The following is a 13,279-nucleotide window of genomic DNA, read 5'->3' as shown; positions in this document are numbered from 1 at the left end:
ATATTTAATAACATTCATATTGATTTGATTTGATTTTGTTTGATATTTTACATTTGATATTTTCTTCGGGTTGGTGTGGTGAAAAATAACTATTGCCTATCCAGATTACAGAGGTCCTATTGTAATCTTAAAAATACCTTCGATGTTTCTAGTGCGAGATTACACTATCTATTAGTTTCGGAGAAAAAACTGACGAAAGTAGACATCTAGCGGTAGGTACAAGTTATTATAACTACCCGCATTTTTCTTACCTACCTACGTAAACAAAAGGAAGGAATGGAAATATTCGTAAAATGTTATGTTTTAAGTTTGAACGAACATAGCCTGAAACCCTGATAACTTTATTTAGATACTAAATTGGATGCCAAATACAACAAGCGATATTTGTTTCACGAAACTTACCGAAACAAACTGCAACGAACGTTCCTAAACACAACTTATTACGACAAAGTTCCACAAAACGACCAATTCCTATTAAAACATTCGGTAGTTACCACCTTTTCACATCTCAGAGTAACTTACTAAGACGAAGTCCTACAAAACGTTCCGTTTCTATTAGAAATGGTCGGTTCTTACTTCTTTTTAGAACCCTGTGGAAGTTTCTCGGTCAAACCGCGAGTTATTTCTAAGCCGGCCAAAGCCGCTCCCGAACTGCCAAGGCACGAGGGAAATGTGGCCAAGTTTTCTATATGTGACGTGTTTACTATGTGCGAGTAACTTGTGCGAAAAGGTACCTAGTTCGCAACTCGTGTCGATTTAAAACACTCCTCTCAGTCGTGTTTTATTTTATCGCCACTCGTTGCGAATTTCCTATTTTTCGCACTTGAAACATAATGTACCTATTAATAAGTAGATAGCTAATAGTAAATGTCATTCAATTTTAAATTCTGTCTCACGATGACTTTCTAACTCTATAATTCGGTCAAATTGTGTTTTTTGAAAAACTAATTATAGCCAGCCTTTTATGAATGTAGTATGATACCTTTGGGTATGGTGCTTTACGCACGCTGGCGTCCCCTTCCCTCCCCCTGCCGCACCATACGCAAAGGTATACTACATTCATAAAAGGCTGGCTATAATTTGTTTGTCTTCACCATACATTAGAACACAACTTAACCGAATCACTAGTACCTTTAAAATATTAATGCGAATAATTAGAAACACACTTAAGAGCAGATAATCCAAGTTAATGAGCAACTAAGATGCGATGTAAGTAAACCCAAGTTTACACTTAATACTAATTTGCTCATGATCAATGAACTAAAATGGATAACCGATTAAACACTCGAAAGCTTAGTCGTGTGAACTATATTATTCTGGAATAGTTGACATTAAGGGGCCGATTCCGAATTTACATTTTGTTATGATACGAATTTACACGATTCAGTGCAGTCCATGCCACTCTCACCTCTCACACAGCGTTGAAAGGAACTCGAGTCTCTTGAGTTTTCCATTTGATTAACTCGATTCCTTTTCACACGGCTCAGCGCTTATGAAACTTCCGAGTCTTTTAAATCCCGAGTCAAGTCTTTTATTCATTATTAAACTAAAAATACTCAAACCTCCGAATAAAGCCTCCGAAAACAATTTTGTATGTTTTATATAACAGCATAGAAAATAGACGTTACTGTATGATTAGTGTATTTTACATTTTAGTCAATTGCATGTAAAAAAAATAAGAGGTTCTCTGAAAAAGACTCAAGTCTGTACAAAATACTCGAGTATCTAACAAGTTAAAAGAAACTCGAGCTTCGACTTTATTATAAGTGTTTGAAAAACTAAGTCGAGTCTTTAAGCAGGGTAATCAAAGGACACGAGTTTTGATTTGACTAACACTACTCTCATTCCCGTGTATCCATAAGTGCGAGCGAAATGCCCAAGGACACTCGACTCTAAGACGCACGCGCGTCAGCAAGAGCGATTGCCAAAGTCATATCAAATCAATATCAAAACCTTAACCAATGTCAAATCAGAATCGACTTCAAGATAATTATTATAGCTGGAACTGGATTTGGTTTATATTTAGATCCCGTGAATATTTGAAGAGAGGCACAGGACTGATAGATTATCGGGCGAGTAACAGCGACCTAAATTCAATAAGTGCTGTCGCGTGTATATTTGGAACTGAGGCTATTTGGAGACTATTTTCGCCATAATAGATTTATCAATAATTTGATAGTTAGTAAACTGATAAACTAGAGCGGTGTTTTTATATCTCATGCTGGTTATAACGACGCCACACGAACTTATAGCCACTGCGCACTGCCATACAATCGAAATCACGCTCTCATTTTAAAACGAATTTCTCAAATAACAGATTTTAACACACTTTATTAATTAAGTAAGTAATAAGCTAACAATTCGGTTACGGTTGGCAGCAGAAAATACACGAAAAAACTATGTTAAGTGCGAGTTCATACATTTACTACTAAACGCACGTAAATCAGGCCTTATAGTAAGTAACTACTAATCAGTCTAAACGAGGCATAGAACTGTCCCCTCACAACGTAACTTGCAAACTCGGACAAGCTGGCCATAACAACGTCCACAATTTTGCCATGTAATCGGCGAATAATTAAAGAGGTAGATACACAGAGGTAGATATACAGTCAGCATTGTACCAAGCACCCCGTTTTCATGATTATATTTTACTTGATTGTGATATACTTAAACACTCTTTATAGGAGCGCGTCAACTATTCAAATAAAATATAATATATCTAAGTCGTGTTATTCTTAAGATGTATTTAAACTTTATTACACGAAATACAAAAATAATGTAGGTACAAATGGCGGACATAATGCCTAATAGAATTCTATACCAGACAACAATCGAGCTAAACAGAGTCATGTAAAAGGGTGCAAGGAAGGGAGGAATGGACAAAGAAGATAATTAAAACGATTAGAAACAACTGAAAAACTTGACAAAACATATAAAATACATAAATAAAAACATTGAGAGTTTAAATCATAATATTTTTTAAATATTTACGCTCTCAAATAACAGTTTACTCTTATACAGGATATTAAAGAATTGTATCTCAGAATTCAACAGAGTTACGCCAGAAGGGTTTCATTTCGCCAAGCGCCTGCAGCGAATCGATTAGCAATGTTTAACTACGCGTCATATTGATCGCGGAAGGCTTGCAGGCGTATTTTGATAAGTTACTAAATGAATTGCTCTTTGATCAATGATCATAAAATTAGTTTTGTATACCGTTCTGAGTATTATTTTAATATTGGGTTGATATCTTGTTTAAAATAGATATTTTATTAAAAAAATATTGTTCTATGGTATGCGGGGTAGTGAAACACAATTAAACATTTATAGAAATAAGTAAAATAAGACATGTATTCGTGATTTTTTCCATTGGCATTTTTTCCAAATTTAGTGTAGGCCCTTGCAAACATACTCTAGTTTCCGTGTGATTTTTGTATGCTATTTTCCCTTGATTAAAACGTGTAAAAAGTCTCAAAAGCTCTTATTGAAATTGTTGTTAAAGTATTATTTATTATTTGACGGAGTTCTAGCCTATAGTTGGTAATGACCCTGCCTACGAAGCAGGAGGTCCCGGGTTCGAATCCCGGTAATAAGGGCATATGTGTGTTTATCACAAATATTTGTTAGTTATGTATGTTTTCCACGGTTTTCTATACGTACCAACAACACAAGCCTTATTGCTCGAATATGGGACTAGATCTGTGTAAAATTATCCTAATTATTTAATATCTGGGAGACCGAGCTTTGCTTGGAAAACATATAAAAACTGAAAAATGCGCGTTTTCCCAGAGATAAGACCTAGCTAGATCGATTTTTCGGCCCCGAAAACCCCATTATTAGCGGATGGTGCTGGGCCTAAAATACGGCGTTGCGTGAACAAGAGATTTCCTTTGGCAGGATTGGTCCTTAGGACCCAAGGATGGATTTAAGAAGTGGAGCCACCGAGATTTTTGATGTAAATTTTTAGGGGGGGGGGGGCTCTCAACTTGATCTTGATATCTATATCATTTAAGCTACTAGGCCAAGTTTGGTATCGTTTTCGTATAAATCGGAGATGCCGAATTCATTTCTGATATCATAATGACACCATTCCGAAGTAAAAACCCATAAAATATGAAAAAAAAAAAATTAAATTCCTCTTCACGCTTAAACCGCTAAACCAATTTAGTTAAAATTTGGTACAGAGATAGTTTGATTTCTAGGGAATAACATAGCCTACTTTAAATCTCAAAAATCATCCTTTAAGGGTGTGAAAAGGGAGGTGGAAATTTGTATGGGGATTCAATAACCGCTGAACCGATTTAGATAAAATTTGGTATAGAGATATTTTGAGTCCCGGGGAAGAACATAGGATAATTTTTATTCAAAAACAAATCTCTTAAAAGTTAAAAGGAAGGTGTAAGATTGTATGGGGAATCAATAACGGCTGAACCGATTTAGATGAAATCTATGTCTACATCTTTGATTTACTTGAAAATGATACTAAACTTGACATAGAACCTACACTTAAACAATTATTAACATCAGATGTCACCGACGCTTAAAACCCCCCCACCGGGGGGTGGGGGGGCAGGTGGGGACCTGCATCAAAAATCTGGGTGGCTCCACTTCTAAATTCCATCCTTAGGTCCTAAGGCCCAATCCTGCCAAAGGAAATCTCTTGTTCATGCAACGCCGTGGTTGACCTTTTTATGCTCTGAGCACACTCAACTATAAGTCAAAGAGCTGGCGCAGGATAGGGAAAGCTGGAAGATACTCCACCGACAAGAGAATAACTCTTAAGTTGATGATGATGACACTCAACTATATACCAAATTTCATCGAAATCGTTAGAGCCGTTTCCGAGAACCCCGAAATATATATATATAAATAAATAAATAAATATACAAGAATTGCTAGTGTAAAGGTATTATATTATTTATTGATTAATAATGCCTCACCCGTGGTACATGAGTATTGATGACAGGAAGAATATAGAAGCCAGCACGTCAGCTCGGCCCACCACTCCTGCTACCTGCAACAATAAAAAAAAAACATTAATATAAGGTATTATTAGTTAAGGTAGGATTTATTATTAAAAGTCTCCGTATCAAAACGTGATTTTTACGAGACTTTCCTTTTGTTTAAATACTAAAAAACGTAGAAAACATCCATAACTCGCGCACAATATCTGTGATGAACATACAAATAAATGCCTTTTCTCAAACATACAATGAAATATTGATGTTATGTTTCTTATAATAGGCTGCGAAGTATGACGTTTCAGGTGCGGCTAGGACAAAAGGTCGTTAATGGCATTTCATACACATCTTGCAGGCCTAGGCCGGCAAAGTCCTCTTTTTTAATTTTCATTTCACAGATATTTGTGACACAGCATCGTGGCATTCATCCATTTAAAAAAACTAGAGGCAGTATTTGCTTTATGGTTCGTAATGACACTCTGCCACCACGCCTATAAAAAAAACAAAAAACAATGTTTACTATAATTTGCAGTTTTATTTGTATAAAATCAACATGAACTTAATAAATAATACATTCTATAATTTTATAATTTTAAATTATAAATTTAACTACACAAATAAAAACATTTAAAATATTTCATCTAAACGTTAGCGGTAAAAAGGTCTACTCAAACACGCGTAGTTATATTTTTTAAATTGTTATGGAGGTAAAGTTGAAAAATATTCATTCTGTTTTATTGGATTTATGGTGCGTTGTTAATTTTTTTGACTTAAAATGAGTTCCGACGAAATAATGAAATTAATATTAATTGTAATCGTAGGCGTTGGAATTGGCAGCGTAAGCAGAATTGATTTTAATAACTTGCTGCCTCTGCCGCCAAGTCAGAGACGAAGTATGTATATGGTTGCTTATGGCAATTTTATTATTTGAGAAACTAAGAAAAATGGCTTACAGTTTATTAGAAACAGTTTTGTGGCATATTTTAAATGAATGTAACTACAAATTCGTCAACACTGGAAATTATACTTATTTACTCCGTGCATAAAGCAACGATGTATGTGAAACATGATATCAACATGAAAGACTATGTAAACTTATGTGACGAAAACGACAGTCAGACGGATACAAGGCGAAAAAATCAAAGATACATGAAAATATACGGGTAGTAAAAATACACGACTCGTGTAAAACATACGCGTGATAATGATATAGGTACGTGTTGGTTATATTTTGGGTGAACTTTACTTTTAGTTTTTTCTATAAATAAAACTTGGGTTTTGTGGATTTTTTATTTTATTTATTTCATTGCATGTTTGAGAAAAGCACTATACATACCTCGGCGGGAAATGGGGTTGCCCGCGCTCAGACCTATCCGGCCTCGCTTCGCTCGGCCGTCTATATGTCTTCGGCCGGCAACCCCTTTCGTCCCGGCCTCTGTAGTAATGTACTATTACCGGAACTCTGACCCGGGACCTCGAGCTTCATAGGCAGAGTCACTACCGACCAGAATAGGAGGCCGTTTACTTATGTATAATAATGTTGAATTCATAATATTACTTCACCATACGAAATATGTCGCAAATGTGTGCGAACGCAATGCACTAGGATCATATTCTAGAATTAGTCTTAAAACTTCCAAAAGTCATTTAATTACAATCAGATTTTTCACAGTGATTTCGATCGAAAGCGATTTTTCAAAGTGACACTGAAGGAAGTTTCACGATAATTGAGAGTGTTTTAATGTCCCTAAGGCCTCATTTATCTGAGCTATCTAGGTAAGAAAGAAATATCTGGGAAAGAATTGGCGAGGAAAGGACTTTTTCTAAAAGTTTCAAGTGCCTAAAAGATTTAGCTAGCATCAGGGTCACAGACTGAACAAACAGTACGGACACCGCATTAGGTAGGTACTTATTTATTTAATCGTATGGCGATAATATAGGAAAAATTATATACACAGTATTTTTATTTATAAGGCAACATCCAAGTTTTGCAACCACTGCACAGCAACGTGCGCCAAGTCTACGAGTAGTAGATCACCCGGGCTACCCGAGTATGCGCGGAGTGGGCACCGCTGGATGATATGCTCCATGGTCTGGGGGCCTACCGCGAAAACCGAAATTCGCAAATTTCGGGGATCTTTCTCTTTTACTCTCATTAAGACGTAATTAGAGTGACAGAGAAAAATGCCCGCAATGGACGAACTTCGATTTTCGGGGTTATTCCCACTAGTTACCACCAAGTGCTTACCAGTGGTAAGTACTGGGATTTTTTATAACCGCGAAAATCGGGTTATTCCCAGTAGTTACCACCAACTCGGTTTGGTGGTTTATTTTTCCCAGTAGTTACCAGTGGTGGGAAAAAAATCCCAGTAGTTACCACTGGTAAGAACTTGGTGGTAACTAGTGGGAATAACCCGATTTTCGCGGTTATAGCCCTGGTCCTCGATGCCGCAGTCGCATAGCGCGGAATCACTCCAACTCCACTTAGGTACTACCAGGGGTGCGAAACTCCTGACTTCGGTCAAACTCGGCTCCGCTCGGCTCAGCATTGCTCCGAGCAATTATTAGGGTTGGCACCACTTGACTTCCTTTTGCGTGCACGACCACAGATAAGATAATCACTTGATTTTTGACAACCCTAAATAGCCGAAAGGGATAGTGCCATATATTAGAAAGAGACATCATGATTCGACCCTGAACCGCTGTCAAACTTCGTTTTTGTAGGAAGTTTCCTTGTACGATAGTACTATTAATTATTCTGTGGTACTACGTATTATATACTAAAAAAATTCAGGTACTTATGTTTAATTTACATCCCAAAAGAGCCCGATTCTGATTTAATTATTTGTTACGGCTTTGATCTTATTTTGATCCGAAGGTCTCTCGCGCTGATTGGTGCATGCGAAATTAAGAGAAGTCACGTCATGACGCCTATCACCTAGACGATCGTCAAGGTCGTATTAATTGACCTTCTTGTAGTTACTAAATAATGTCATACATTCTTGCTTAAATGATTTGCTATTTTATTCTCTAATTCCGGCGTGTTGCTTTTTTTGTCGAATTTGGCTGACATACTGCCGTGTCTCCAAGTGGGTTACAGATTTTTTTAGCAAAGTTATCAATAACCCAGTTACATGTGAGAAAACAAAGGGGTTATTAAATTAAAAAGTGGGTGACCATTCACGTTTTAATATCTCAACTTATTGGGTTAAACCCAATATATTAAAATTTAACTTATATTTAATATTAGACACAGTATCACGGAAGTTTTGGTTACTCATTAAAACAAACTGTCTCTGTTTAGCCTAATGGTTGACTGGTAGAGAATTCCTCAAGGTGTTAGGTCCGTCATTTGTACTCTTTTTGTGTAAATTTTTGCAATAAAGTTTAAAAAAAAAAAATACCTTACAAAAGCCTGCATAAAGACTGTTTTCATGCGCGTAATTTTATCTGCCCCAAAACTCAGTCACAAAATAATGCATAATGCTCATTAAAGACGAAACAAACAACATAAAGAGAACAAACTGCCCCCTAAGCTGTAATGGCGGTAATAACAGTACAAAATAAGGGCTTCCCAATAACAGTTATACAGGGTGTAGCAGTTATACGGGTTAACTGTGTATTAATTAAATATTAAACGCCTTCTGCCAGTCATCGGCGCCTTAAAACTGCCGGGGTGTGGCTTAAGCTACGAGTGGTCAAATAGACTGGGTCAACAAATAATTAATAATTTTCACATACCGAACGTACGTTATTAATGTTATTATGGTTATTATCTGTACTGGAATCTCTTACAATTTTTACATAATATAATATTGTAAGTTTCAGTCCAGTCCGGAACTGTGCGTTTCTGTGAGTTTCTCCAGAAACTTCCTGCCTCGAACAGCTAAACCAAAGAGAATTTGTAGTGTAGAGGCGTAATGTCAAAGTAATTTTTTTAGTCACAGTAAATTTACTGCCATCTATCGGCACAGGTTTAAACTTTTAGAACGCCATTTAACTTGGATCCTTGTTCTTTCACTGATGTGTGTTAAAATTGTTAAATATCAAACAGTGTCGCCATCTACACGAGTATAGGCCAAAGGTATGGCGACATCATTTCGAGCATAATTTATTCTTGATTTCCGGAGGCACGTTTTTTTCTTTGACTTTATTTATCTTATACGGAGAGATAATGATGATGATAATATTTGGCTAATCTTTAGACTAAACACTGAACTGAACAGTATTTCCGGACCGATACGACCTTCAAACTTCCAAGAAAAAAGCGTACTCCCATCTTACAGGCCCTCAACGCACTTGCAACCTGCTGATACAGGTGTCCATGAGCGACGGTAATTGCTTACCATCAGGCCATTTTGTCTGCTTGTGTCTTGTCTCCTATACCATAAAAAAACTTGTTTCTTTTTGTGGTACCTAAGTGCATAAGTTTATCGTTTTCCATCGTATTTTCACGGGAACGTACGAACTTGTTTTGCTACTCGTATTTCAGTCAGTCTCGGTCTCGGTACAAAAAGTACTGACGTTAACTGAACTAGCATGACAAATATGAACGTTTCCGAGAAAATACGATGGAAAACAATTATACCTACACTACATTATGTACTTAAATGCCCTGCTTTTGGGATTAGTCTTAAATCCTATGGCTCGCACCACATCTCAGTTCCAGTTACAACCGTAACGAGCAGTTAAGCTCCCCCTCTCCTCCCTTTTTGTTTATTCTCATTGCTTTGGTTGCGTTCACGGGTCAACCAGTGTCACGTGACCTCGACATACGATGACGATATCTAACGCCATCTAGTGATGATTAACGTCAAAGGGTGCTAGACAACTAGAATGACTATTGGCTCTGTGCACGACGTCAGCGCCATCTAGCGTTCGCGGATTTGTGGGTTCTCTAAACATTGCGACATTGTTATAGAAATAGAATAGAAATAGAAAATATTTATTTGGCGTAAAAAACATACATTAGGTACAACATCAAGTTAAATAAAGAAATATACACCAAATAGGATGCCGCTCAGCATAAGCAGTGTCTGTAAGACACGGCGCTGGTTTTCAGGGCACCCAAAATTAAAAACTAAAACTTAAAAACAGAAATAGACCACGTGTGAGAAAGAAACAGAGAGAGAGAGAGATCACAAATATTTCTTATAGTTCACGAATATGTAAGTATCTCTTTTGGAATATGTCCGCTTAGTTATAATATAATAAAACTGTGTTGGGTTGCGAGTTGCAAAATATTAGAATCAAATTAACTACTGAACGGATTTTCATGCAGTTTTCACTGAAGTATCAACAGAGTGATTCTTGAGGAAGGTTTAGGTGCATAATTTGTTAAGGTTTTGTGTAAATTGGTTGAAATATTACGATGTTTGCTAATGGCGTCGGAAAAAAACACTAAAACTCAAACAAGACCCCATGACTATTGTGTATTGAGCCGCGAGCGACTCAACAAATGTTTTTACCGTATTTTTATTACCTACTTGGATGTTATTTTAACCTTTTATATTGGTTTTGAGTTTCCGACTCGCCACCATTCGGTAAGTGATCGCCATAACGGCCGTAAACGGAATCCTAAGGCCATTTCAGCCGTAATTGCTCGCTACTAATGTTTATAGATTAAACGAGCCGAGATTGTCGCGTTTTTACTTAATGTAAAATTGGGCTACTTCCTAATACCGTTGTATGGGGAATAGTCTAATAAAATAATAAATAAATATATTGGGGACATCTTAGACAGATCGACCTATCCCCAAACTAAGCATAGCTTGTACTATGGGTACTACGCGATGATATAAACATACTTATATAGATAAATACATACTTATATACATAGAAAACACCCATGACTCAGGAACAAATATCTGTGTTCATCACACAAATAAATGCCCTTACCGGGATTCGAACCCAGGACCATCGGCTTCGCAGGCAGGGTCACTACCCACTAGGCCAGACCGGTCGTCTTAATTATTTAAGATTTGCGATGTAATTTAAATAATGATACCAACTAAGGTCAATCAAATGTGGGGAGACCAAAAATACATACTAGAAAAACTATGGAATATGACTAGAGCTCAAAAATGACCCCACGTGTTTTAGAACCCCTATACGGTTACCATCATTTTGTCACTGACATAAACGCCGTCGAGAACGTAATTTACTTTCTATACACCGTTTGCACTAATATGCGAGTGCGAGCGAGATGTATAGAAAGTAAATTACGTTCTCGACGGCGTTTATGTCAGTGACAAACTGAACCACTACCACCAGTTTTGACATTGACAGATACGCTCGCGTCTAAGTAACTTACTTTCTATGCATCTCGCTCGTACTCGCATATTAGTGCAAGCGAGATGTATAGAAAGTAATTTACGTAGACGCGAGCGTATCTGTCAATGTCAAAACTGGTGGTAGCCGTACTGATGGTAACCGTACGGTGTTTTCATTGGATAACGTGACGATAGTCGCTTTGCGTTGTCTATTTTTGTATGGGATTTTGAACAGCGCGTCAAGCGGGACGTTTTGGAAACTCAAAATCCCATACAAAATGGAAAACGCGTACGTCACGTCACGCTTTCGAATTAATTTTACACTAGGCGTATCGGACTGTCCGAGTGCAAGCATGTTGACAACGTCAAATATTGTAATGTCTAGCTAAATGTTTGACATCGCTATCGATATTAAATTGGGACAATATTATTGTACCAGCACGGATACTATGGTCGTGCATGTCTACGTGACAGCGTGATAAAAACATTGTCCGTCCCTTTCAATCACGTGGTGTTAAAAAGTGACACTTATTTTATCACGTGGATAAAGCTATCCATAATAGGCTGCTAGAATGCAATATTCGTTTCATAACCACACTTTTAATATTCGCACGAAATAAATTGACGTTCACGTACAGTCAGCATGTTCGCAATTAATTTACGCAATCGGGCGGATGCATTAATTGCAGTTGAGTGTACCTCCTCAATCAAAAATAATGGCCGAGTTGTATATTGTTTTTGAGTGGCGTTGCGAAATGAAATTGAGGTACTACAGATTTTTTAATTAAAGGAATGGAAAATTCACGCTCGGGACAAAGACTCGAACTTGCGATAATTGGGAATACCGATACAAATTGATCTTGCTTGACCAACTGAGCTACCGAAGCTTACCAGAAGCGTGCGAATTTTCCCATTTTTTTCGTTTATTTACACGTCTTACGGACGCGCATGAATTTTTCCAGTTTTCCTTTAATTTATAAATTTATAGTTATCACTTAGCGATGTATTTGCTTGATAAAAAATAGTTACTAGAGTCGGACCAAAAAAAGTCTGCAGCGGATTTGATAGTCCACGCAGTGCAAGTGTCATTTATACGTCATCATTTCATAGAAGTTTGACGTTTAAAATAACACTTTCACTGCGAGGGCTATCAAATGCGCTGCAGACTACTCTTGGTCTGACTCTACAACAGCAGTACGGTTACCATCAGTTACTCACTGACATAAACGCCGTCGAGAACGTAATTTACTTTCTATACATCCCGTTTGCACTAATATGCGAGTGCGAGCGAGATGTATAGAAAGTAAATTACGTTCTCGACGGCGTTTATGTCAGTGACAAACTGATGGTAACCGTACAGGTACCCCTAGTGTAAATTTCATTCGATAGCGTGACGTGACGTACATACCTACGCGTTTGCTTTACGTGTCATTTTGTATGGGATTTTGAGTTTCCAAACCGTCCCGCTTAGCATGCTGTTCAAAATCCCATACAAAAATAGACATAACGCAAACTCGAACGCACCGCACGTCACTTATACTTTACAAATCGGCTCTAATAGCAATAACAGCATACATCGCTCTTTAAAAACCTACACTTGTTTATTCCCACGCTGTTTTTTATTTCTGTCCTCGATTCAGTGAAGCAATTATATAAAATAAATGATAAGTAATTGTGTATGATAAGGACTTCGAATTATACTTAGTTGTTTATTAATAGCTCTTAATTATCGTTCGAAAGAACCTACATACATAGTTAGATTTAAGTTATATTGCAGTGCCCTACAGGGTTTCATAGCTGAACCAATACAATGTACCAACCTGTATAACCTATGAAAGCAATAAATACACTGATTACTGATTACATTGATTGCTACACATGACTATTGAATGAACTATGACTATGGATTAAGTGAATATGAATATGAATTGACTAATGGTGTTCAGGCCAAATGGTCGAGTATTCAAAGCTCATTGTAATTAAAACTATGGAGACTGAACTGCCACTAGTGTAGCCAGTTATTCATTCGTTCATTCAATGCCGATG

The 13,279-nt window shown here is 37.1% G+C and overlaps 1 protein-coding gene across 1 annotated transcript in view; it reads right to left on the bottom strand.

The window, feature by feature from the left end:
- LOC134806393 (protein O-mannosyl-transferase TMTC1-like) overlaps nucleotides 1-13,279 on the bottom strand; it is a 268,478-nt gene that overhangs the window by 18,830 nt on the left and 236,369 nt on the right. The window contains exon 3 of the mRNA XM_063779647.1: nucleotides 4,941-5,014. Within this exon, the coding sequence (XP_063635717.1) occupies nucleotides 4,941-5,014 (74 nt within the window). The remainder of the gene's footprint in view (nucleotides 1-4,940; nucleotides 5,015-13,279) is intronic.

The sequence above is a fragment of the Cydia splendana genome, chromosome 3 (genome assembly GCF_910591565.1).
Source record: "Cydia splendana chromosome 3, ilCydSple1.2, whole genome shotgun sequence".
Classification (NCBI taxonomy): Eukaryota; Metazoa; Arthropoda; class Insecta; order Lepidoptera; family Tortricidae; genus Cydia; species Cydia splendana.
This window is presented reverse-complemented; position numbering and strand designations above follow the sequence as displayed.